Genomic DNA, 26,727 nt, shown 5'->3' with positions numbered 1-26,727 from the left:
GGCCTGATGCCAAGGGGGTTCAGGGACCACCCGGGACTGAACAGGGAAGAACCTAGAGGCACACTGTTTGGACTTTGGCCTGTAGAAGTTCAGAGAAGAGCGAGCTCAGGGAGGCCGAGGTTGTCAGGGAACGCTTCCTGGAAAAGTGGGACTGGCCCTCAGCCTCGGCCTAGCAACCAGAGGGCGTCACCTGTGGGCTCCCTCCCCGGCAAACACCACCTAGAAGGCTGCCCAGAAAAGGGTGGCATTCCTCATGAGAACGTGGGGAAACGACAGCCCTGAAGGGAGCCACCAGCCTGCGCCTGGCAGGAGGAGCAGGTGCGCAAGGCTGGGTGTCAGCACCATCTTCAGGGGCCCCTTAATTCCAAGAGAAAACACCTCCGACCTTACCCCAATTCCCCTCGCCCAGCCCTCAGGGCCAGCAGAGGATGAGCACTACGGCCTGCCCAATGGCGGCCACCTGCCAAAGCCAGCCCAGGGGGCCACCAAGGGGGAGCCCGCTGCCAGAGCAGGCTGTCCGATCAGGGCGGTGCACCTACATGTTCACGGGCCGCAGGTGGCAGAGGAGCACTTTACCCGCCCGGAGGCCCTCCCCACTGCCTCGCTCTGCCCTGGGCCAGTCGCAGGTCACTGCCAAGGGCAAGTCTCCTCTCTTGCCAGCATTAGTCAGAGGTCATCCTGCAAACCTTCGGGAGGGGGTGGGGCAGGGAGTGACTGGTGGCACTCTGCCATGCTCTATCTGTCCTAAATGTGATGAACAGGACCCAGAGGAGGCAGGCGAGTCTGCCACCCGGAAGCCCCAGCGGTTTACCTGGCCTCTCAAGCTTCCCCGGGCCCAGCAGCCAACCCCCAGGAAGACCGACAGGATGGACACACCCCACGTGGCCATAAAGCGGGGCCTGGCCTAGGGAGCAGGAGGCAGAGTGGCAGAGAGGGCAAGTGTGAGCCTGCGCCCAGCCTGGGATGAGGGAGCCTTTAGGGGTTTGAACAAATGGAGACAAAATGTCTGGAAGGCCTCCAGGGCAAAGACTGGAGCGGGGGTCTCTGTCCGAGCTGCCTGCCGCCACCTTCCCAGCCACTCCAGAGAAAGGGATCACAAGGAGGTCTCCCTGCGGCCTCAGTTATACGCACGCACCACGGACACAACACGACAACGTTTATTTTGCCCCAAGAGAAATTCTACTCTTTCTGCTCCACCTGCCCTCCTGCAGGACCAGAGAAAAGGGGCCTTGGAGCCCCGAGCATCAATGCGCAACACAAAGGGGCTTAACCCAGCGGGAAGCAAGACCTGCCACAGCCTTACTCATCCTGGGTGGGAACTGAGTCCCCTACAGAATGCTGGGAGAGCGTGAACTGCAAGCGGCATGAGGGAACGGAAGCGGAAGGGAGCGAGCCGAAGTGCCGAGGGAGACCAGGCTCTCGGGAAGCAGCCAGCCACGGGCGGGGAGCAGGGGCCCTCACTCCTCCTTCTTGTCCGTGGGGCCATCTACCTCCGCCTGCAAAGGGGACAGAAATTGCAAAGCAGTGGGTTGGCAGGCATACTCCTCCCCTTCGCCTTCCAGCCCCTCCACCCCAGAGGCCCAGTGGGGTGCCCCTTTCTGAAGATGCCAGGCGGTCAGATGAGCAAGGGACCCCCCCACCAGCAGCACCTCACAGTCTGCCAGGGTGGGAGTGGCCCCACTCCACGAGGGCTGTAACCCTAACTCCAGCCGGGTGGGGGCGTGGGGCGAGGGGGCGAGGGGAGACAAGCCTCTGCTGTCGCTCTTTTCTCAGAGCACCAACCCCGCAGCACCACCTTCTCCTGGGCCTCACTCACACCCACCCTCGTGCCCACGGCTGCCTCCGAACTTGAGTCCCTTCCAAGTCCCAGTTCAGGCTCTTCCCAACTCTGCACACCTTCCACAGGTCCTGCCAGTGAGCCCGCCCTGCACTGAAGCTGTTGGTCCCCCTTTGGGGGCTGGGCCCTCCTTCTCCACCTTCCACGGTGCCCAAACTCAGGCCGCCAAGCACTGAATCAAACCATCAGAACTTAGGGGTGTTTTCCTAGCCCTCATGCCCAATTTCCAGGCCACCTGAGCTTCCAGACGCAGGTAGCCTGGGGACTCAGACCGGGCCTGCGGACGGAGGTGGTGGCAATGACTCGGACCTACTGGGTGGGAGCTGGCTGTGATGTCCCCAGCTCTCGGCCTCACATCACCCCGCAGCCCCTACGGAGGGAAGGCCAGCAGCCAGCAGTGGAATTTCCCCTGCACGTCTCTGGCCGGTACTTGATGGGGCCCTTCAGTAAACCACACCATGGACCAGGGGTACGTGTAAGGGAAGGAGCTCTTCTCAAGGGCACTGATGCTGGGCACAAGGCTGGGCAGGCCCACAATGCAGAGGGCTGACCCGACTGCCAAGGCGACCTTAGTAAGTGGCTGCCATCTGCCAGGCCACACCCCTCCTGCTCCAGAAGGGGTTCCGGCTGTTGGGCCCATGCTGGCCCCAGACTCAGCGGCAACAAAGGAAAAAAGGGGGACTGGGAGAGAAAGCAGCCAGCTTGCTGCCGAGGCCTCTCAAAGGGGACACGTTGGCCCTGAGGCTAAGCGAGTGGGAGGCCTGCTCTGCGCCTGCGCAGGGTGCGGGGGGCTCGGTTCCAACAGAGCGAGCTGAGCGTGCTGACCTGCAACTTCGCGTGCTCCTCCAACAGGCGGTCGTACTCCTTGGTCAGGCCCTCAGACTGCTTCCGCATGGCCAGAGCCTCATTTTCAGCTTTCTCCAGTTCTGGGGATGATGCAAGTGGTGAAGGAAGGAAAATTAAAAGATGAGGATTAGGGAGAAAAACACCATTTGCTGTAGACAGCAGATGCAGCCGCCCCAAATCTGTCCCCAGTGAGGGTGTCTGGGAGACCACTCCTCTCAAGAAAGCTCCTCTGCCAGCTGCCTTGAAAGCCTCCAAAAGTGGGGAAGGGCTGGCCAACAAAGCTGGGAGAACACTGAGGATCGCCCCCCCAACCCCTTTAATGGAGGGACCCTGCATGGCTCTCAGCAGGGGTGACCGCAGGGAGGCTGACAGCATGGGGTAAACATCTTGAAAAGGTTGGGGGTAAGAGCAGGAGGCAGGGAGCAGAACCCCAGCCTCAAAGCTGAGAACGAGAGGTGTGTCGAGAGAGGCCTTCAGGAAGGGAGCAGATGGGAACATCTCAAGCAGCTCTGATGCAGCCTTTCCTTTCCCACCCACCAGGCCCCTGGTGACAAGGCACACAGCGCCACTCCCCATGCCTGGTGCTGGATGAGATGCTCTGGAGTTAGCCCATGGGCCTCTGGGGTTCCTGGGCCCTCCTCGGTTGGACCCTGAGTGCACTGCTAAACCACTAAGCCCCACCGGCTGGGGCCAAGCCCGGCTGTGTTTGGGCTGGACGAGCAAGGAGCCATTTGTTTGTTTTCACGCAGCTCCTGAGCCTGCGTGTGAGCTTGTTATTAATACTTTGGCAAGAGAGGGGTGGCAGCCACTGACAGAGGCTCCCGAGCTCTGGGGGCCGCGGGCAACCCGACGACAGTGCTCACTTTGCTTGTTGACAGCCAGCTCGTCCTTCAGCCTCTGCAGATCAGCCTTCAGGCTCCTGTTCTCTTCCTCCACCTTCACTTCAGCGTCCCTGCCATCCAACTTGACTCCACCGGCAGCTTCCTAGGAACAGTGCCAAGGGCCTGGGTTACTCAGGAGGGAGGAGGGAGGAGGGAAGGAGGGAAGGAGTCCAGCTCCGTCCTCCCCACTGAGCTGTGATTCCTCAAGCTGCCCTGGGCACTTGCCCCTTCGGAAATGTCAGCACAGAACTGGGCCACTGCTTGTTCCCAGCCACCAGGCAAAGCCCAGGCCAGCAGGGCCACCTGCTACAGCTCCCAAGCCACACGCCCTGCCTGCCCTGGCCCCCAGCCCTGCCTCCTTTCTCGGCAGCTCCTCCAAGTTGACCAGTCCATCCAACGACTCCATTTGCTGTCATCTGGGGATTGCTGCCAGTGACCCCCAACTGACCAATGCCATCGCTTCCTCTCCCCAAGCTCCACAGCTCACTCCAGCCGAGGAGCCCCCAACTCACCCCTGCCCATCCGACTCTATCGTGCCTATGAATCCAAGTCCATCCGTCTCCTTCCCCGCTTGGCTCACACCTCACCTCCTCTGACAAGCCTTCTAGGACTGCCCCGCCTCGTCCCCAGATGATAGCAATCCTCAGGGGACCAAGATTGGTCCTATCCTATCTTGTGTTCTTCTGTGCTAACTTGCCCAATGTGCACAGCACAGGGCTCGGCTCCTTAGGGAGTCAGTTTATCAGGGAAGAGTCTGGCCTGGATGCACAGCGGGTAGAGGCAAGAGAGCAGCAAGGGCGCCCCCCTTCCCATCGCGTCCCCCAGACCCCTCCAGTACCCACCCCCTTCGTCCCTCCACCCAACTCCTCCGCTTTTCAGACAACAGCAGTGTTGCACGTTTCCCAGCCTGATAGGCTAACGGCAGCTGCTGTGGCCCATAAAGAATGTCACGTGGGGGGGTCGGGAAGGCCAAACTCACCTTCTTTAGCTGGTCATTCTCTTCCATGTACTTCTTGGCCGCTTCACTAGCGCTCTCTGCCTGCTTTTTAAAGGCTTCATTGGAGGCCAGCAGCGTGGCCTGCTGGGAGATAAGAGTCACCAGGCGTCTAAGCAAGCTGTAATTGTTTACAAAAAGAGGGGAGAAGTGAGCAAAAGAAAGAGGGAAAGATGGCTAGCATGAACTTCTTTCGTTTGCTCCCACCCCATACCTGCCTGCAGCCTAGACCTGTCCTTCTGGATTGCCAGGGAGGCAAAGCAAACGTGAGGGGAAAGATGGAGCCAGGAGCTGTCCTCTGCCACCAGAAGGATTACTAGTGCCCCCAAAAGGCCGCTCACAGCCCTGGGGCTCTCCTCCAGCCCAGAAGGCACAGGAAGCAGGAGCCTGATAGGACACAAGGGGCCACGCCTAGATACAGCCTAAAGGCCTCGAACCCGGCACTTTACAGGGCAGGGCCTGGACGTGCCAAAGCAGCCATGCTGCCACTTTCCTCGCTGCGAGGCTGGGCCCGCCTTGATAAACAAGGGCAGCCCAGGACTTCCCTGGTGGTCCAGTGGTTAAGACTCCGTGCTTCCAATGCAGGGGGCGTGGATCTCAGTTCCCTGGTTGGGGAACTGAGATCCCACATGCCATGCAGCAAAACAAACACACACACCACACAAGAGCAGCCAGTGCTGTGGGGGCTTCCAAAGGGCCGGCCGAATCCTCCAGCCCGCCTTGTGAGACAGTTGCTGCCACTGCCCCCGTTTCACAGAGGGGATGTGGAGGCTCAGCATGCTGAAGCAACTGGTCAAGAGCCAGAGACGAATGTGGCTGGAATCCGCACTCCTGCCTGTCTGACCCCAAGGCCTGAGCTGCCAACCACTACATGTTCTTGATTTCCAGGGAACCACTAGCTGGGCCAAATGAGAGAGATGGAAACAACCCTTCTCTCCTCACCCCCTTCCCAAATGCAGTCTACAGGCAGCTGCCAGACCACACCTGTTAGAAAACATCACCACCTTGAGGTTTCCCCAGGCAAGGGGGACAGAAAATGAAAAATCAGGGCCCAGGCACACATCTCAGGTTCAGGCCAGCCACGAGAGGCAAGCACGTGGCAGCTGAGCACACGCTGCTCCATTTCCCGACAGCCACCCTGCCCTGAGATGTTAGCTGGCAGAAGAGAGGATGGGAGGACTCACAGTGGGGGGCAGTGGGGGCACTTCCCCACATGTCTGGGACGGGCCTGGCCAGCCACTGCCCCGAGGAGGGTGCAGAATAGGCAGGCCCCGGGGACGAGGGGAGGACTCAGCATGTGTAGGGCGTTTCCACAACAAAGTGCTCGCTCAGAGGAGACAAAGCAGCTGAAGCCGCCTGCTCCGAGCCGTCTTCCCTGGCCTTTGCAGGGCTCCTGTGGACACCTGCTGCTCATCAGGCCCAAGGGGACGAGGGGACTAGGGAGGGATGGGAGAGCAAACAAGGCGCCCAGCTCTCCCTGGCCAGGCCCTGGCAGAGCCCCTGCTGGGAATGAGCCCGGATGGGGAGCGGCTCGCAGGGGCTGTGAGGCACCCATCACGCTTCCTGGTTTAGGGAGCGGCTCCAGGGGCCCCTGTCAGGACCGGGAGAGCCAGGCTACTGGTTCCTGGCAGGAAGGGAGAGTTTCCAGTGACATGTGCTCTCTAAAATTAGCGACCAAGACCTCGTGGCCCAGGGCTCAGGTTTCCCTGTCTCAGCCGCAACTGCCCACCAGCCTGCCCCCCACCGGGCTGAAGCCCTGGAGGTGGAGGGGGAACCCGAGTGCCCCAGGAGCCAGAGAGAAGCAACGTGCCTGAGTCACACAGGCAGAGTGGCAGTCACTGGGGGAGCCCAGAAAGAAAGGCAAGTCTGACTAAGCCCCAAGCTCGCAAGCACAGGGCGCTCAGGCAGCTCTGAGCAGATCCTGACGACGTGGAGGAGGCTGCTCCTCCCAGCCGGAGACTGGGTTGGGGGGGGAGGGCACATGTGCCACCTGGCAGACCCAGCCAGCAAAGATGGAGCAGACAAGCCCAAAGGTGACGCTCCCCCTTCGCCTGCCCCCCCCGCCCGACGAGGCTGGGCAGGCGGCTGACATGGGGCAGGACTCCAGCAGCACCGTGAGCCACCACAGCTGTCGCCCCAGTTACCCAGGGAGGCCAGGCCCAGGATGGTGGTGGCAGCGAGGACCACAGCAGTACAGCAGGGGCCGAGCTCTCCTCGGTGCCGTCCCAGCCCATCCCCACTTATGGAGAACCAGGGTTGCCAACAAGAGCCCGGGCAAACACGCAGTACCCAGCGCCAAGAGCTGTCCAGGGGGCCTCCCGCCACCTCAACCCGCTCAGCCCCCTGCCTGCCCTCAGGGTCTCCCACTCAGTGCAGGGCAAGAGCGTCTAGGGTAGATGCCCCTCCCCGACCACGTGTCTTTCACAACATCCATCCACGCCATCCATCCCCTTCCTCTCCCTTCCTGTTAGACCTGTTCCTCCAACCCAGCCCCAGACGATTCTGGGTAATTCCTCCCTCCAGGAACCTCGCCCCTCAAGGCTCTGCCTCCCACCAGCCCAAGCCCCTCCTCTCTTCCTCCATTCCTCAACCACCAACAACCTATATCCTGCCCTGGCCATGCCACCAGCATGATCACCGGTGCCCTAACCGCCCAATCCAAGGAGCACCCTGGAGTCCTTGGGGCACTCGTTCTGTAGCACTTGGCACAGCTGACGGGTCACCCCCTTGGAACTCTCCCCTACCCTTGCCTCAAGCAACCCTCACCGCCCACCAATCCCACCCCCGACAGGGGTTTATCTCAGCCAGATCCTGACACCCAGCTGCCGACTCACCAGTGGCTCCTGCATGGCCCCGAGACACGCCTGACTCAGCCCATCCATGACAGGCCAACTGCTCCTGCACCGCGCCATGGTGGACACCGTCACTGAGCTACCCAAGCTCTTGGGCCTGCACGCCACCTTGGGCCCCAGACATCCCTGTGGCCTCACTGCTTCTTTCCTGGGTGACTTTAATAGCTCCTAAGTGGCCTCCTCCCTACCCTCCACCATACAGCTTTGCAATCCATGCCCCCAAGGAAAGCCAGTGATCTTTCTCCAAGACAATCTGATCATGTCACTCCTCTGCTTCCATCGCTCTGACGCACGCCCACTGTTCTGGCTGGCACACAGCCCTCTGCGAGCTGGCTCTTGTCCCCTCACCACCCGCATGGCCCTCTGCTCTACTAACACCAAACCACTGGCTGCTCTTGAACACGCCAGTCCTCACTTGCCTCATCTCCTGTCACTGCACGTCAGCCCACCAGTCTGCAGGGGTGTCTCCCCTTCTCTTTGAGAACTCTCGCTGATGACTCAAGACCCAGCTCCAGGGGACTTCCCTGGTGGCGCGGTGGTTAAGAATCCACCTGCCAATGCAGGGGACACGGGTTCGAGCCCTGGTCCAGGAAGATCCCACATGCCGTGGAGCAACTGAGCCCGTGCGCCACAACTACTGAGCCTGTGCTCTAGAGCCCATGAGCCACAGCTACTGAGCCCGCGTGCTACAACTACTGAAGCCCACGAGCCTAGAGCCTGTGCTCCACAACAAGAGAAGCCACCGCAATGAGAAGCCCGCGCACCATAACAAAGAGGAGTGCCCGCTCACCGCAACTAGAGAAAGCCCACCTGCAACAACGAAGACCCAATGCAGCCAAAAATAAATTAAAAATAAATAAAATTTAAAAATAAAAAAGGGGACATTTTAAAAAATCCGCCTGCCAGTGCAGGGGACGTGGGTTCGATCCCTGGTGCGGGAAGATCCCACGTGCCACGGAGCAACTAAGCCCGTGCACCACAACTACTGAAGCCCGCGAGCCACAACTACTGAAGCCCGTGAGCCACAACTACTAAAGCCCACAAGACACAACTACTGAAGCCCGTGAGCCACAACTACTGAAGCCCACGAGCCACAACTACTGAAGCCCACGAGCCACAACTACTGAAGCCCACGAGCCACAACTACTGAAGCCCACGCGCCTAGGGCCCGTGCTCCGCAACGAGAAGCCACCGCAATGAGAAGCCCGTGCACCGAAACGAAGAGTAGCCCCCCGCTCGCCACAACTAGAGAGAAGCCCATGTGCAGCAACGATAGACCCAATGCAGCCAAAATAAATAAAGACCTAGCTCCATTACCACTCTCCCCTCAAAGCCTCTCCTGAACCTCCCAGGTCCCCCTTCCACATGTTCCCACACCAGCCCCTGTGCCCCCTCATCTGGTTGCACGGTTCTTCCTCTCTTCTCCTCCCAATCATCTCCCCGCATCACACTGTCACTTGCTCCTCAACTGGCTGCCCAGCCACAAATGCCTTCAGACCAGGGAATGCACCTTCAACCTCTACACGCCCCCCCACCTGGTCCACTGGGAAGGGACCCTGCAGATGACTCCCCCCCCGTCCCCCATGTGTGTGATGCCACACCTCAGGCCAGGACAGAATGTGAGTCTGCGGCCCTGGCTCTCCCCAAACTCAGCCTTCCCTCGGCCCAGCCGCACAGAGGGGGACACAGGCAGACACGGGCGGGGCTTGCCAGTCAGTTGAGCAACAGGGTGACGAGAAACAGCAGCAGGAAGGCGCCATGTCAGACCCGTGTTGATGAGCCAGCCAGGCTTGTGACTGCAGCGGTAGCTGAATAGGCACTTGGGAAAACACTCATCACCAAAGCTGGGGGCAAAGCCCAGTGCCCCGGCCCAAGTCCAAAGGGTGCCCCTGCAGGGCCCCCGGCTAAGCCAAGAGCAGCATTCCCTAGCACGGCCGACCGGGCCTGCCCAGGAGCTGGCCTTCTAGAACTTCTTAGTGCCCCTCACACATTAGGCCCCATGCTCTTGTGCCTGTCCCCAATTCACCCAAGATCCAGCTCCAACACTCCCCGAGAGCCTCCACCCTCTCCCAGGCACATCAATGTGCCCTTTTTGTGTCTGTCCCCTCAGTGTTCTGAGTCTCCACCGAGACCCAGGACAGAGCAGGGCATACGGTGGAAGGTGCTGAGCTTCAGAATCTCCAAATTTCAACAGCCCAGAGATGTCAGCCTAGAGAGAAGGCTGATGGACTGCTGTTCCCACTCCTGCCGGCCATCCTCCACCGTGCTCGGCTGCACTGTCCAAGTACTGTTATGCAGGTAACTATTTCTAGCCATTTCTGGACAACAGGTGAGAAGCCACAAGCCGAAGGGATTTCCCAAAGGTTCAGGGCTGGTAGAGGGGCCACGGTCTGGGTTAAATGCACCCAGCGACTGGGAGAGAAGTCAGTGCACGAACCGTAAGAGAATCCAGATGTGCCCTTGGCAGACAAACGTCATCCCCAAATACCTGAATTCAACTGGGCTTTCTCGGTAAGATGTTTCTGGACGCTGAGTGGGGCTTTCATGCTTTTATAAAACGTTGAGTAAACAAGGATCGGCAGGAGAAACAGAGCCAACCATATCAAGCTATGGAGACGTGGTTTCACATGTGCTTTACACCGATCCTGTCTCCCTCCTGTGGGCGAACAGGGGGAGGCAGACTTGGACTTTACAGGAAGTGGGACGAGAGCAAGGAGGAGGGTCCTCCCAAGTCCCAAAAGGAATATTCTATGCTTGTGGCCCCCCCTTGCCAATCCTGCCCACTAGCATTTACCAGGCATCTCCCAGGTGCCACGCCCTCGGGTCACTCAGCCCTCAGGGCCCCGCAGCGAGACAGGTGGGCCGGCAACTCCCCTCACCCTGCTGCCCTGGGGAAGCGGGAAGCTGGTGTCACAGCGCCACCTGTTGACTCTCCAGGCTGACTACAGCTCTGCCTCTGGCGCCGCTCCACAGGGTGGCAGGTGGACTCCGGGTGAACTCGGCCCAGCTCGCCAGCAAAAAAAACACTGAGGAGGCGGCGGCGCGGCGGCGTGGGGAGGTGGCCACCGTGGCGAGGAGCCAAAAGCCAGGTGCTGCCCCAGCAAAAACTTCGGACAAAGCAGACCAGTAATAACAGGGTGGAAGCCGCCCCAGGAAACTCTCACCCTACAGAGTCTGGAGTCATGAAAATAAGGAGGCAGCAGAATGGGAAGAAGGAGAGTTTACTCAGAAAGATCCAGGGAAAATCTTTCAAGGGCTGCCCCCATCCATCTCAGGAGTACATCTCAGCACACATGCTCGGCCTTCCTCTTAGCCCTTGAGTTCGGACAAAATGGGAGGGGGCCAGGGTCGAGGAAAGGCCAAGGCCCTGCAGCAACTCCAGCTTAAGCCCAGGTGGTGCCTATCTACCCTGGGGACAGCAAGGCCAGCTAGAGGGAGCGGGGACGGGGGGCCCTCTAGAGCTGAAGAGAACCAGCGAACAGGAGCGAGCCTGTCACGTTGCCTTCTTGAAACCAGGGAGCAGAGGGATTCTGTATAAACTGGGGGACAGAGAGCAACCAAAAGAGGCCAGACAACCTAGACAGATGTTCCAACGCTAAAATATGCTGGTGGCCCCCTGGCTACTTCAAGGGGATGGGAAGGAGGGAGCTGTCGACCCCCAGATGTGCCCCACGTGGTACTCCAGTCCAAAGGCAACAAGGCAGTGTCACCAGCAGGCGGTGGCGATGTGCTGTGGAAAAAGCCCAGGAAATAGGCCTGGCCCGGGCTGGGGAACCAACAAAGCAAAGAACGAGAGGTGGCATTGGCTACGCCGTCCAATACAGAGGCCACCAGAGGTCCTTTCAGTTCAAATAAATTAAAATTACATTAAATGAAAAATCCAGCTCCTCAGTCACACCAGCCCCATTTGTTCACAGCGAGAGTGTCTCCAGCCTGCAGGCAATTGGTCACATGGCGCTGGGCTGGAGGAGCCAATCGCCCTTCCCATCTCCAGCCCTGCTCTCCGCTCACCCTACCCTCTGCCTTCAGAGAAAGGGGCCCTCCTGGAACATCAGGCTTCCGATGACCTTGGAATCAGGAAGACTGAACCCCTGTAGTGTGGCACCCTGCCCCAAAGAGGTCATTCACCATTTGCCTTTAGAGTATGAAGAGAATTCTTCGGCCAAAATCCAGTAGCTGAGCAAACAATCCATATTTTAAAAGAAGCCAATGCGTGTCAGATGGTCTTCCATGGCCTCTTCGTAGCAACTCCCCCCGCATTAACACGGTCCCCCCTTTATCAGAGCCCCCTCCTGGGCCCAGCACCCACAGGACACCAGCACACTAGTAGCTGGGGTGAGTTTGGCTGGGGGAGGGGGGGGACTAGAAATCAACGGACTTATCGAAAAGGCTCTTACCCAGTGCTGAGCTGTGAAGCACTACTGTATTTGTAGTCTTAGAAAATGATGGCAGGGCTTCCCTGGTGGCACAGTGGTTAAGAATCCACCTGCCAATGCAGGGGACACGGGTTCGAGCCCTGGTCCGGGAAGATCCCACGAGCCACAGAGCAACGAAGCCCGTGTGCCACAACTACTGAGCCTGCGCTCTAGAGCCCGCGAGCCACAACTACTGAAGCCTGCGCGCCTACAGCCCGTGTTCCACAAGAGAAGCCACTGCAATGAGAAGCCCGCGCACCGCAACGAAGAGTAGCCCCCGCTTGCCGTAACTAGAGAAAGCCCGCGCGCTGCAACAATGACCCAATGCGGCCAAAAATAAATACATTAATTAATTTTAAAAAAAAGAAAGAAAATGATGGCAGCTGATGGATGGATCGTCGGATCAAGAGGAAACAAAGGTCAAAAATCCCTTTACCTGGCCTTCTAAGGTCAGTCCTCCACTTAAATCACTTTATCTTTGGGTAGGCCCTGAGCATCAGATTTTAAAAACCCCTTAGGTTCCCTTATCTAGACACAGATTTAAACAAACAGTAAAAAAGCATAAACAAAACCTGCAAAGTAATCTGGGAAACGTGAGCAATCACTCCTGAGTTGGTTACTAAGGAATTACTGTAAGGTTCTTGTAATAAGCAAGATGCTAGTATGCTTACGGTTTTTTAATAAAGTCCCTCTCTTTTCCAAGCGATAATCCAAAATATTATTTTGCCTGTAAACATAATATTTGGGATTCGTTTCAAAATAATCCAGAGAATAATGGGGAAGGGGGCAATCAAATGAGACTGGCCAGGGAGACACTCATGTTGAAGCTGAGTGACACCACAGGGGGTTGGCTCTTCTATGCTGCCTCCAGTGCTGAGAACCGGATGCCCAGGGCCCTGAGGATTCCTTGGCTTGGCCGCCTCCAACCCTTATTTGGCCTCTCCCTGGGGCAGCCCTCCCCCCACCCTCTGCTCTGGCTGCAGTACCCGTCCTCTCTGTCCTTCTGTCCCACTCTGCTCTCCCGCCCCCACTCTCCCCACCCTGTGCCCAGCCTGGAATGTAAGACCCCTGAAGGCCAACACCAGCTTTCTCTTCAACTCCCTACCCAGGCCCAGCACAGCCTACCACGTGAGTGGGAAAAATCCCACGAAACTCTCTCACTACTTGGGGTGATGCCGGTAACAACTACCATTTATTAAGCACTCCCCACGTGCCAGGCATGATGCTGAGAACATAACCCAAGTCACCTCCACCCTCACACCAAGTGCTCGAAAGAGGCATCCTCAACCCCTGCGCAACAGGTAAGGAAAAAGGCTCCGGAGAGTTAAGTGACTTACCCGAGATCACACAGCTAGACAGTAACAGACCCAGAATCCAAACCCAGCCAATTCCAAAGTCCACTCTCACTACGCCCATCTGTCTCTCAGGACCACCATGGGCTGTTATACTCCCTTGGGCAAGGGAAGAAAGCGCCCCGTGGCCACTGCAGGCGGCAGAGCCCAGGCTGGACGTTCATCCTCGCCTGCTGGACCCACGTGGCCTCCGTGGACACGGTGGCTCTGGCTTGTCTCGCCATCAACACAAGCCCCAGCGGCCGCCTGGGCACCAACTATCTGCAGAGCTGAACGCTGGCAGCAAGCAGGGCTGACCCAAAAGCAAAGAAAGCAGAGCAGAACGTCCCGCTCACCCCAGAGGGTCTGGATGGATTCCGCCTCACCAGCAGTTTAAAGGGCACGATCACCTTCCAGGAGACAACCCAGCCCCCAAGTCACTGGTGGTTAAGCAGAGGAACTTTGTAGCAAAGCACGGGCAGCTCCATCTGGACTGACTGTGGTGACACAACCCAGCCCCAGAGAGGTAGGCAGAAAACAAGAGCTAACTGTGGACCAAGTTCAGGTCACTACAGATCGAGGGGCCTCACGCACAACGGTGGACCTTCCTGGGTCTGGATGGCGACCACTACTTGGGTCCTGACCAGTAACATTTTAGCAAAAGCGGAGAAAACAGAGCACTGCTCTCAGAACATGCAAAACTCAGCCCAGCAAGAGCTGCTGTGCAGCCACACCTGTAGCTCCAGAGGGATGCCCGCCAGAGGCGCTCCCAGAGCAGGGAAGTAGGCACTAAGGCAACGGATGGGCAAGAGCCCGCGAGACAGAGCCCGCGCTGCCGAGTCCACACTAAACAGTGCCCTGCGCCACACCCATCACAGACCAGAGGCCCGCTACGCAATGCTGGGACCAACGGCATCCACATCCACGTCCGCGGGGCACCCAGACATGTGTCTTCACGAGCACCGCCCCCACCCCCCGGCGTTCCTGCTGCCAGAGCTCAGGAGACCTGAAGAGCTGGGCATCCAATCTAAAACACTCGACACAGCAGTTCGATGAGTTCAACCTGGACATGGGCCTGAAGCTGTCCCTGTGTGCCCAGGACACTCCATTCAGTCCCTAAGGTGAAGGTGGCACAGAGTCAACCAGACTAAAGGGGGTGAGCCCAGGTCCCCACGCTGCCCCTCACAGGCCGCTGGGGCCCTTGGAGGACAGCTCTGTAAGCCAGCCCACAGCACAGCACGGGCCTTGCACGGCAGAATCGGGAGGGAAGGCCCAAATAAGCATGAAGAGGAGGTCTTGGCTAGACCAGCAGACAAGAGTTGGGGGGTTCCAGGCAGAGGCCACAGAAATACTCAGGGAAGGGGACCCACGAGGCTGGTTCACGACACGGGGCAGCCGAAGCAGAGACTGCAGAGGGCTGCAGGATGTAGGTTTCAAGCCTTGATGCCAAAGGTGCTCTGAAGGCACTGGAAGCAGGGGGTGGTGGAGTCGGTTTTACATGCCAGAAAGGTCACTTGGCTGGGGCAGGGTGGACAGGCTGGGAGACCAAAGCCAGCGGCAGGAAGCCTACTTGGGATGATGCAGCCCCACTGTGGCAGCACTTCCCCGGGGAACGAGGAAGAGAGGCTCAGGAGGTGAGATCCCTGGCTGTGGAGTGGGGACAGAGTTCCAGTTTTGCAGATGAAGAGTTCTGGAGGCTGCCTGTACAATAGTGCGCACGGGCCCAACACTACTGAGCCGTACACTTAAAAATGGTTCAGATGGCCAGTTTGATGTTAATGCATTTTATCGCAATTTAAAAAAGGAAAACACAGGAGCAGGGGATCACATGGGACAAAAAAAAAGAGGCAGAGCACCCCCAGGTTTCTAAGTAGAGACAGCTGTTCTCAGACTTTGGGGCCCAGCCCACAGAGAAAGGAGCGTGAGGACATGGGAAGGTAGCAAGCTGCCCGACGTCAGGGCGACCACGAAGCAGACGCAAGACAAAAGCCCAGACCCTGACCCCTGCCCCTCCCCAGCAGACTGTTGCAGGGAAGTACAGACTTGTTTAAGGACGTGATGTGTCCTTTAAGCCTGGGGCCCCTGTTTTCAATCATGAGGGCTGCTCAAGGTTCCCCCCAGGTGCTTTTTTTTTTGGCCGCCCTGCACAGCCTGTGGGATCTTAGTTCCCCAATCGGGATTGAACCCGGGCCCTCAGCAGCTAAAGCGCAGAGTCCTAACCACTGGACAGCTAGGGAATTCTCCCCCAATGTGCTCTTGACCCCAGCCCCATGAGGAACCAGCGCCACCCCCAGCCTCTCTTCTGAGCATTGCTCTCTGCCTCTGTGGTCCCCTCACCCACTAACCTGCTGTCTCTCCCCCTGTCTTGCCTCTCCCTGCATCTGCTTTCATTCCCCTCCATCTCACTTCCAGGGAGCGGCCAGCACCTCCCTGTCGCCCATTCCTCGACCCCTTGGTGCAGTCATCGCCCTCCTCTCCCCCGGCTTCTTCGTTCCTTCCAGCAGGCCTCACCGGCTCCCTTCCTTCCACGCGGGTGGGTGTGCAGCCTTCCTCTGGGTGCTGCCACTCTGTGGGCGCCCACAGGAGAACCCACCACCACCTCAACCTCAGAGGCTTGGCATCCCCACTAGTTCCTCCCCTTTCTTCCACCAGCACCTCTGAAACCAGGTTCAGGCCACCAGCATGTCTCAGTTTGGCGACCTCTGACTTGGTCCCCCTGCTTGCAGGCTCTCCTGCTCTACTCCACCCCAGGCACCAAGTATGAACACGCAACTCTGACCATGGCGCAGCGCCACTGGAAAAACTCAGTGCTGTACCACACAGAGTTCGGGTACAAACTCTGAAACTGGCATTCAAAACCCTCCACCCTCTCTCTGGCCACTCCTGACCCATCCACCCTGATCCACGTGCTCTTTTCCAAACAGCCTACAGGGGTTCAGGGACTGAGCCAGTACCTGCAAGTGAGACTTGCACAAATACAGATGAGAAAGAGACAGACAGTAAGAGGGGCAGAGACACTTTGAAGAGTACCAGGCGGTCTAGCTGAGAGGCACGCAAAGTGAAAATTGAGAGGGGTTTTCCCTGTTTATGATATCAGAAAAATGGGGAGATCGGCCTGATGTTCACCAGCGGGGAATTGGTAGACACCTAAGAATGCTGGCAACAGATGGGGTGTCCTAGAACAATGTTAATGACAAACTCAATGGAAGACCCATGTTCCCACGTGGTAGTTACAACCTGACCCTGTTTTGAAGAAGCATGTGGCTGCTGAGGTCCCATCACTTCAAGTCTGAATTCTCAGCTCTGCTGATGACTAGTTCTGGGAACTGGGGTCTCTGAACCCCAGTTGTTTCTTCACAGAGCTACTATAAAAATTAACGTGTGCCTGGCATACTGAACGCTTAACAAGTGGTAGCTGCTATTAGGCATAGAAAAGTCTAGAAAAATATTTAACAAACGTATGTGTCGACAGTGGTTATGATAGCATTTTAGAGGATGTATTTTCTTATGTTTATTTAAAGCCTCAACTTCCTCCAAAGGTTTTAGACTACCAGATTACTTAATAATCCTCAGATGTACAAATGGAGCTAAGAGATTAAAGTCGTTGGACTCCTAAAACTTAGACTAATAAGACTGATGTACAAATCGTGTACTTGATCCAGGCACCTTCCTACCAAAATCCAGGGGAAAAAAGCAGCCCACTATCCAGTCTATGGTCTGAGGCAGGCTATACACCAACAATCTGGCACCAATTGCTCACTCCGATGCACACTAGCTGGCATCTGAACAGAGGGTCGGAACTCGGCGTGAGCTCGGGCTGGCCACTTAGAACCTGTGCAACTCAGGCCGCTCCATCTCTCTTGGGCTGCCCTTGTCCATTTATAAAGGCCCACTGAATTATGAAGAATTATTAAAGTCCTTACTGACTTCAAGCAGAACCAGAACCCAAACAGCTCACACGCACACAGGCGAGGCCACCTGGCCATCCAGTCTTCACGATAAGCTTTTGTTTTCTTTCTTTTTTTTTTTTTTTGGCCATGCTGCGCGGCTTGTGGGAATCTTAGTTCCCTGACCAGGGATTGAACCCAGGCCCTCGGCAGTGAAAGCGCCGAGTCCTAACCACTGGACGGCCAGAGAATTCACACGTAATCTTTTTTCTTCTTGGATGGTTAATGTCATGCAAATAGAGAAGTTCCTCAAGGGCCACGGCCGCCATACAGGATCTGACCCCTAGACTAGGGAGGAGTATATCATCTCAGAAAATTCTAGAAACAATTAAACAGCTCATTTGTGGGCAACTGATGAATCCACACTGATCCTTGGGGTCACTGTTTCCTTTTCTAAGAAGTCACACAAGACCAACCTCACATCCTTTTTTTGATCAGCTACTGGCCAGGAGGGACACGGGAGGGTATGGCAGGCACAGCAAGCTAAGATGGACAGGCAACAGATGTATGGCTGCTGGAACAACCAGGCCCAAGAAGTTACTACGCCCGACATGTTTTAAAGGGAATTCGATGAAGCCTTCCTTACACGCCTGTCAAATGGAGAGGTCAGAGCAAAGTGAGGGAGGCAGCTGACACGACAAAGCACAGAGTGGGGTTGTGAGGGAGCATGGGACCTGTGGGCCCAAATCTCACTCTCCTCTCTCAGTCTCCGCGCGTCCCTTCAGGAACAGCCGAGGTATAAATGAGGACTGCTCTTCTTTGAATTCACCTGTTTGGGTTAGGAGACTGCCAACTACTCTGTACCCTGACGGTGGTGGTGGTGTTATCCTACTCTGCATTTGTCAAACACTCACAGAACCAGATGCCCATTTGTGCTATATGTCAATTTTTTAAAGTCAACTGCAGGAATTAAGCTGGAACACCTCGCTTCACAGTGTCGCAGAGAGGACAGAGCTGAGCACACACTCACTCGTCTGGTACACCTTGTTACCCACTGTCCCCTGGCCTTGTCAGATAATACCTGCCCTGGAGATCTCCTTCTGGAAGAGATCACAAAAGCAGAGCAGTCAGAAGAGTCTCAGTCCACAAGATCATACTTCTTTTTTGGAGCTTCCTGAAACCCTAAAACTCTAAGCTATGTGTCCAACTCCTCCCAGCCTTCTCAGTTCCTGACTCTCAGAAGTTGGAAGACAGCAGCCTTGCAGATCACTCCTGTGATCAAATGTATCCCCCTGAAAAGCCCTTTCCAGCTCCACCACCCGGCACTTTCCAACTATGGAAAGTGACTTTTTTTCTGAAACACTGAAACCCAGTCATTCCAATGCCCAAGAATCCATACACTGACCCTACTTCTCAGTAACCTCACGGTAGACTCTTCCCAATAACTCCGGAAGCCCTTGGCCCCCAGGCTCCAATAGGCCTCATGCTCCTGTGACAGACAGGTCTACATCTGAGAAGGCCCTGGGGACAGGGTCGGTCTCAGCCCCTTCGTGCCATTTCTGCCCACTCTTCTCAGGACAGGACCCCATACACAAAAAGCCCCTGTTCAACTGGTCCCTTTTTTTTTTTCTTTTTTGCAGTACGCGGGCCTCTCACTATTGTGGCCTCTCCCGTTGCGGAGCACAGGCTCCAGAGGCGCAGGCTCAGCGGCCATGGCTCACGGGCCCAGCCGCTCCGCGGCATGTGGGATCTTCCCGGACCGCGGCACGAACCCGCGTCCCCTGCATCGGCAGGCGGCCTCTCAACCACTGCGCCACCAGGGAAGCCCTCAACTGGTCCCTTTTAAGCTGGGCTCCAAAGAGCCTCTCCCAGAAGAGGGTAACGCCTGTCACTTACTTCACTCTGTGTACAGAAAGCGAGCTGGTGATAAGACATTTGTCCTAAAAGAACGTGTTGCAGATTACGGCAGAGCCAGAACGTGGTCTTCTGACCTTCTAGTCAGCCCGCTCCCACCCTCCATGCTGCCTCCGGAGGTCAGGAGAAAAATCAGAGGCCTCTGGGGAAACTGTGTGGTTCCCCTAACACAGAAAGGGCCTCCAGTTCAAGGCCACAGACTGAGGAGGCAGTCATGGGCTAGGTCCCTTCGCAGTCCCCCAGCCCTCCCCACTCACAAGGACAACAGCAAGGAGAAGCCAGCGATGTAGAGGTTCCTCTGGGCACGGAAAAGCTTCATGTGGAAGTGTTCCACAGCCCCGGGGTTGTTCTGGAGGTTCACCTTCTCCGCCACGTCGTCGTACTTTCGAATCTCGCGAACAGCATCTGTGGCGGAGCAGAGGAGACACGGGCATTTAGGTCCCGCTCAGACTAGGCTGGCCTGTCCAGGTAAGACAGGCGGCATGAGCTGGGGCAGTCTTGCTTCCCTCGAATCTGTCTCCCCTGCTATCCCCCTTCTGTACACACCTTGGGGGATGCCTTGTCAGAAGCGCTGCCCTTGGACCTACTCTCTCCTCCAGCTTTTCTCACGCCACCCCCGGACCCATTCTACACAGGCCATGAGCCTGCTCTCCGCGTCAAGATGCTCATCGAATCTGAGACATCGCCAGCAACAGAGGCAGCTCCCCTTTCCCATGGTGCCCCCAATGTTTGGTTCTGTTTATCTCAAACTGGGCTGGTCATGGGCCATCCAACTGATAAGCCGGGGTACTCCTGTTTATGGAAATGCCCGCTAGGGAGGCATGAGCTGCCTAGGAGTCAAGACCTGAAGCATGCGTGCTAGAGATTCAAGGGTTTTCATTTCTAAGCTTTATAACCCATTTTATTATTTAAACTGTTTTATTCTGATTACAAGAGAAATTCACACTTATCAAAGGTTCAAACATAGCAGAAATGCAGAAGGAGTAAGAATCCCATAACATAATCACCTCCAGCAGGACCTGCTACATGTGGCCAGCTTAGCTAAAAAGCAGTCATTTTCAGTCCCATTACCTGATGTCATTCTCTTTGCAATACACACATCTGAAATTACCCCAATTACAGGTTTATTGTCCATCTCCCCCAAATTAGACTACAAACGCCACGAGAGCAGAAATCTTTTCTATTATACCCCTAGGGCCTAGCATAGTGCTAGGCGCACAGGGGGCACACAAACACCTGCTGAATGGTGAACAGCCTCTGCTCTGGAGAGCTGCTGCTGGCCACACAGCGCTCTGGTTCACCCGTGTATTCACATCTATGTGTTTGTGGAATAGAAATGGAACCATCACACAGGGAGGGGGAAGGGTAAGCTGGGACGAAGTGAGAGAGTGGCATGGACATATACACACTACTAAAAGTACAACAGCTAGTGGGAAGCAGCCGCATAGCACAGGGAGACCAGCTCGGTGCTTTGTGACCACCTAGGGGGCGGGATGGGGGGGTGTGATAGGGAGGGTGGGAGGGAGACGCAAGAGGGAGGGGATATGGAGATATATGTATACGTATAGCTGATTCACTTTGTTATACAGCAGAAACTAACATAACAATGTAAAGCAATTATACTCCAATAAAGACGTTAAAAAAAATAAGAAAAAAAAAGAAGAAATGGAACCATCCCATACCTACCGCTTTTCTCCCTCAACCCTGAAATCTCTTTTTTCTTGAGGTACACTGATTTGTAACATTATGTAAATTTCATGTGTACAACATTTCTACTTCTGTATACCCTACAATGTGCTAAAAAACATGGAATGCTTCATGAATCTGTGTGCCATCCTTGTGCAGGAGGCATGCTAATCATCTCTCTTTCCAATTTTAGGATATGTGCTGCCAAAGTGAACATCTGAGACATCTTTTTAAGTCAGTACGTAAAGAGCTACCTAAAGAGGGCTCTTAATGGACCCCCATGGGAGAGGGTTAAAGTATCACTGTATGGCTATTGTCTGGTTCTTAATTTCTGGTTTGAGACTGCTTGTTTTTTAAGCTGATCTTACATTATAAAAATCTGTCCTCCTTTACTGGTGTTTTTGTGTTACATCTGTACCATGAAGCAAGCCCTCTTTCAACACTGTTGGCAGGGATATAAACCAGAACAACAATGCTTTTTATGGACTGCGTGTTCCTGGCCCCAAAAATTCCTAAGTTGGCATCCTAACCCCCAACCAGATGGTATTAGGAAGACGGGCCACTGGGAAGTGAGCACGAGGCCCTCGTGAATGGGATTAGTGCCCTTATAAAATAGACCCCAGAGAGCTCCCTTGTCCCTTCTTCCATGTGAGGACATGGCAAGAAGACAGCCACCTATGAACCAGGAAGAGAGCCCTCACCAGACACTGAATCTGCCAGCACCTTAATCTTGGGCTTGCTGCCTCCAGAACTTTGAGAAATAAATGTCTTTTGTTTAAGCCACTCGGTCTATGGTCTATCGCAGCCCAAACTAAGACATAAAATTTTAAATGTTCATGCCCTTGGGTTCATTCATTCCACCTCTATGAATTTACCCTACAGAAAGTTTTGCATATATGTGCAATGATATGAGGATGCCTATAAAGAAGGAATTACACTATAACCATATGATAAAATACTACCCAATCTTTAAGAAGAATGAGACTGCTATAAGAAAAAAAGCGTAAGATACAGTAAGTGGAAAAAGCACAATCCAAAACAGTGTGTACTGTGATCTGAATCCAAGCCAAAAGGGTATGTACTAGTTTAATAAAGACGGCAGCATAGAAAATGCCTGTGGAAACATACCATAAACTTTTAACAATACTCACCTGTGAGACATGGGATTATGGGGGACTTTACCTTTCTAGGTTGAATTTGTGAACTTTTAAAGATGTGTTATTTTTGTGATTTAAACAAACAAAAACCATGTTTTCCTACACTGTCTTCTGCATCCAGAAACCCCAGCACCTCCAGGACCACCTCTGGCTGATGGCAGAGAGCAGACCGGGGATGGGGGCGTTGGGCCAAACTAGCCCAAGTCACGCAGCAGAGTGCTGCCCTCTATCTCAGGCCTCCAGCCCAGGGTAGTTGACCCTGGACCCTCATTAAGCCCACTCCCCCAGTGAGATGTGCCCTAGGCCCCTCCCAGTGATGGCTAGGGGCCAGCCAGGCCTGCAGCTTCTAGCTGGTTATGTTATGTCATCAGTATTTGCTACTAGCTAACAACTTATTTAGGTAGGCCTCTCTAGATTATGCTTCTTACCCTTAGGATAGAAAGCAGCCTATCATCATAGCAGGACGTCTCTCTAGAACATCCAGGTAGTTCCCTGACCCCCAAAAAAGAAGAATGGCACCTTTGCCAACTACTGCCTTCTGCAAAGGGCCCCCCCGGCCCACTCTGCCATACTAGGAGAGTTCGTGGAGTCTGGTTTGCAGAGGGGCAAGGCCCCAAGTGAACACCCTCAGCACGGTCCCTCCCCACCCCAATTCTTGCCCCCAGCCCACACCCAAAAGCAAAAGCACACACACCCAATTCCAAAACCCTGCAGCCTGGCCTTTCCTGCTCACGGGAAGACACGCATAATCCCTACCTGTTCTGGACTCAGAGGCTGCTCAGGGAGAGAACCCTGATTGGAAAGAGCTGCCTCTTGGGGCCTTACCAAGTACTTCAAGAACAGTGAGGTCTGTGCGCAGCTGGCACCCACCCTCCACGGCTGGGAATGGATAGGCTGCACCTCACCTGTCCAGAGGCAGTCCTGCCTGAACCTATCCCATCAGGCCCCGAGACATCAGGAAGGAGACACGCCTAATGCTGCAGCTGGTGGGTGGAGCCCTGCACATTCCCCTGAACTATGGCTCCCTGGCCTCCCACCCCCTGCCACATTTCTGCTGGGGACTCAGGGAGACAGAAGTGCTCTGAGTCTAAGCAGGCATCGCACCTTGGAGACAGGACCACTGTCTATGGCAGAGGTGAGCCAATACTTTGGAGACCAAGCAGGGGGATGTACTGATCACTTACCGCAGCAAAAGGCACATTTAACAGACAGATGAAAGCTATACTGATTCCTCGGGTCTCCAAACAATCATGCCACCACCTGGCCTCAGGCCCTGCTGGTGTGTACCTCAATGCAGGGTTTATGGAACTTCAGAACTGGAAGGACTTCGAGGAACCTGAAGTCTGACCCAGACCCAGAGAGGTCTGGGATCTGCCCCCTAGATATGCTATCAGACCTCTTGCCCCCGTATACTTCAGGACATGGCGGCTTCTTTCCCAGCTTGGCTCCCTATCTATTTGGTAGCTCAGTCCCCTATCTGAGGCCTGTTTCAGGCACTGAGGAAGAGACTGACGCTGCTAAGTGCCCAAGGAGCAGCACTACTTGGACCAAGGTCAGCATGAGCCAGTTAGCTTCTCTTGGTTTCAGCTCTGGAAGGGCGTGAGGAGCTGCCTGAGACATGAGGTGGTCATCGCCAGGTACACAAAGGCCGCCGGTCAAAGTGAGGGCCCTGCCAGCAGCCAGTATCGCCGTCTTTGTGCATGAAAGGAGCCTCCTCCCCCAAGAGAAAGACAGGCGCCCTTCAGTGGTCTGTCTCTGAGAAGCCAAAGCTGTACACTGCTTACGGAACATGGCACGGGGCTTTGCAGCAGAGGCTACTTTGGTCAAAGGGTCTAGGTCAGGTAGCTGCCCTCAGCCACAGCTCACTCACCAATGAGCAGCAGCACAAGGATGACGACGAGAACCACAAAGAAGGTGTTGCCATAGGTCACTACCAAGTGCACGAGGCGGGACTTGAAAATCTTCTGCCATCTGTGAAGAAAACAAAAAGGCTAAGGCCTGAAGAGAAAGAACGCACGCCGGGGATCCAGGGCCCTGTGAACAGAAATACAGTTTTGCACTCGTCTCCAGCGGCTGAATATCCCATACAGATTCAGCCTCAGCCACTTGCAATTCTCCAATTTATGGCATCCATTCAAGAGTGTTAAAAAGAAAAACAAGATACATGTCCGTGTATAGAAACTTCTAGAAAACCAGTCTTAAACACTGGTAGGCTCTGGGGAGGGAAAGGGGAAACTTCCTTTCCCCTCTGTAGTGTCAAAATGCTTGCCACGTGCACATTTCTTTCAACCGGTCGTGGCTCACCTAGACTCCCACCCCCGGCATTACCATGAAGCAGACCGCAGACCTCTCTTCGTTTCCCTCCATGAATACCTCAGGATACAGCTCTATCAGAGAAGAGCCTTCCAAAATACTAATCACGATGCCATCACCAGACCTCAAAAATATCAACAAGATCTCTCATCATCAGAACTCCAGAGCCAGAACTCCCAAGTCCAACTGAGACAATTATTTTTAGTTGGTTTGTTTGAATCCTGACAAGATTCTGATTCTGCATTTAGTTGGTAAGTATCTTAAGTCTCTCTTATTCTATAGGCTCCCTCTTCCCTTGCTCTTTTTTCTTTCCCAGTTTACTGTCTGCAGAAAACAGACTGTTTGCCCTACAAAGCTTCCCAGATTGCAGCTCCAAGGAGGCCTCTGTTCTGCATCTCCTGTGAACTGTACGAGGCGACTCACATCTCGCTTTTGTCAAGAATATTCCTTAAGCAATGTTGTATACTTTCTATCACATCACAACAGGGCCTTCACTTTTTCATTAAAAAAGAGCTTTTAAAAAAACATCCATAAAAACACAGCCTCATCTGTAATGCCCCAATTTAAGTCCAAACGTGTTCATATAATAAATGTAATTAAAATTAATTTCCAGTTAACTTTCTACAGGTCCTCTGTTCATTGAAAAGAAACATGGCTCCAGCCTTCATAGGCTGAGTAATGCTCATGAGGGCACTACGCAATGCCAGTGAGACTAGTTAAGAGAACAGAAGTCACCAAATCAATGGCAACGTGACCCCGTGATGCAAGTTTTGCAGATCCCACAATGCCATCCCCTGAACGCCAGGGCCCCCGAGGGGGTGGCAGGAGGGCATCACTCCCAGAACCATAACTAGGTCTTCTCCCCTCTGGGACATTCTGAAGACCAGAAGGCAGGGCGCACAGGAAAGGAACTCGGCAAGATGTGACAGAGCAGAACTGTGGGGAAGGTTGGCGATAATCAACGCAACCCTTGCCACCCCTACCCCAGACAGGTTCTACCTGTTTCCATCCGGCCTCAGTTCCAGGGCCCACCAACTCTGCAGGGATAAGCTGCGGAGCAACTCTCCCTGGCTCGCCTGCGCGCTCCACGGGCCATACCTTTTGGGAGAAATGAAGGGAATGCAGAGAAGCAGCACAGCGAAGACCTCTGCATAGAGAAAGGTGGCGACTGCAGTCCACTGCAGACTCATCGTGTTGCTAGCAGCTTTCCAACGGGGAGATGTGAGCCTGTTCCTGCGGGAGCACAGAAAAAACGGGAGTCGTGACAGCTGGGCGGCCCCCGCACCCGACCTCAGAGCCTTCCAAGGCCTGGCTGACACGGGCTCGAGCCCCGGCAGTCTGGGCGCTAACACACCCAGAGCCGCCTTTTCGGACAATTCCTTCCCGGTGGAGTCCGGGAGACTCCTCCCGCCTGCGGAACCGGGGCAGCGTCTGGAATCGGAAACCCGTGGAGCCCGGAGGCCGTCCTCGCAGCCCCGCGGGCCCGGGCCCGCCCCGCCCGCCGAGGGGAGCGCTGCGCCAGACGCTCCCGCCCCCCACACCCCAGCCCCCGTCTCCATAACGCCCTCGCGCTTTCTCCCGAAGCTGCGGCGCTCCCGTCCCCCGGGGAAGCCAAGGGGCCCTGGCGCCCGCGGCCCTCCCATCGGGGCCCACAGAGAACCAGCAGCCCCTCCCGGGGTAGGAGCGGGGCTCCAAGGTCTCCCGACCACTGCGTCCGCCTCCGAAGGGGCGGAAGGGCTCGGGGTACCTCAGAAAGCCCCGGAGAGCGACTCCTAGAGAACGGGAGTCGGGGCCAAGGACAAACGCGGGTCTCGACCCTGCACCTCACGGCCCCATCCAGAGAAACTTCTAGAAGACTGTCTCCTCAAAAGCCGGAGGAGCCCCTCCCGGCCGCCCGGGTCGGCCACGGCGTCCACCCCGCTCCAGAGAAACCCCGACGTGGCCCCGACCCGGCACGCCCTCCCAAGCCCCACCCCGGCGGCTCCTCCGGATGGACTCGGCCGTCGCCCCCCGCCCCCGGAGACGGCTCCACCCGCCGCCGCCCCGACTTCCCTCTGCCCGGCCCTGCCCTCGCACTCCCAGCTCGGCACTGGCCCCGCGCCCCGGGCCTCGCCGCGCTGCCCGCCGTTCCCCCCCTCGTCGAGGAGCCGGGGCACCTCGGCGACCCCGGAACCCGGCCGGGAGCGCGGGCTCGCTCACCGAGTTTCCCACAGTCAACCGTCACGCCCCGTCGCCGCCGAACTCTCCCACCTCAACCTCGGCCCCGCCCCTTCCCCGCAGCCGGAACCGGAAGCGCCCGCCGGGTCCCGCCCCGCCCCCAACCGCCGCGAGGCCCCGGAGGCCCCTCCCAAGGCGGTTTTCCGCCCCGCCCCCGAGCCGAGGCTCCGACGCCCAGGACTGGGGAAGAAGCTGCGCCTCGGGCGCGCGGGGAGTCGGGGCGAGGCCTTGGCGGGAAGGCGAGGTGCAGCTTCTCTAGCCCGCGCGGTCCTCCCACGTCTCTGTGGTCCGGGGAGGGGGCGGGGCCGAACCGTGGGGCGAGAACGGGGTGGGGCGCCCCGCGCCCTGGCTCCGCCTCCCACCCCTCCTCCGCCTCCTCCCCTTCCCCCGAGTTCCC

The 26,727-nt window shown here is 56.1% G+C and overlaps 1 protein-coding gene and 1 pseudogene across 3 annotated transcripts; both read right to left on the bottom strand.

The window, feature by feature from the left end:
* Window positions 1-1,139: 1,139 nt before the first annotated feature.
* BCAP31 (B cell receptor associated protein 31) lies at window positions 1,140-26,454 on the bottom strand. 3 transcript variants are annotated; one of them, XM_067723647.1, is made up of 8 exons: window positions 26,313-26,454; window positions 25,212-25,346; window positions 23,671-23,771; window positions 19,215-19,362; window positions 4,544-4,679; window positions 3,547-3,667; window positions 2,663-2,763; window positions 1,140-1,496 (listed from the first exon to the last, which is right to left on the bottom strand). In XM_067723647.1, the coding sequence occupies exons 2-8, from the start codon at window positions 25,301-25,303 to the stop codon at window positions 1,458-1,460; spliced, it is 738 nt and encodes a 245-aa protein (XP_067579748.1). In that variant the 5' UTR covers window positions 25,304-25,346; window positions 26,313-26,454; the 3' UTR covers window positions 1,140-1,457. The 3 variants fall into 3 exon arrangements, with proteins under 3 accessions (XP_067579748.1, XP_067579749.1, XP_067579747.1); XM_067723648.1 differs by lacking the exon at window positions 26,313-26,454 and adding an exon at window positions 25,937-26,085; XM_067723646.1 differs by lacking the exon at window positions 26,313-26,454 and adding an exon at window positions 25,861-26,002.
* On the bottom strand, window positions 20,758-20,858 carry LOC137217650 (U6 spliceosomal RNA; annotated as a pseudogene).
* Window positions 26,455-26,727: the final 273 nt, after the last annotated feature.

The sequence above is a fragment of the Pseudorca crassidens genome, chromosome X, assembly GCF_039906515.1.
Source record: "Pseudorca crassidens isolate mPseCra1 chromosome X, mPseCra1.hap1, whole genome shotgun sequence".
NCBI classification, from domain to species: Eukaryota; Metazoa; Chordata; class Mammalia; order Artiodactyla; family Delphinidae; genus Pseudorca; species Pseudorca crassidens.
The sequence above is the reverse complement of the archived record's forward strand: the minus strand, read 5'-3'. Positions and strand labels throughout refer to the sequence as shown.

Excerpts from the sequence above, each read along its gene's own strand:
- BCAP31 (XM_067723647.1), bottom strand. The coding sequence starts at position 25,303 with ATGAGTCTGCAGTGGACTGCAGTCGCCACCTTTCTCTATGCAGAGGTC. Across the intron at positions 19,363-23,670 it reads CCTTGTGCTGCTGCTCATTG|ATGCTGTTCGCGAGATTCGA; the intron begins GTGAGTGAGCTG and ends GCTCCGCCACAG. Across the intron at positions 1,497-2,662 it reads AGGAGCACGCGAAGTTGCAG|GCGGAGGTAGATGGCCCCAC; the intron begins GTCAGCACGCTC and ends TCCCCTTTGCAG.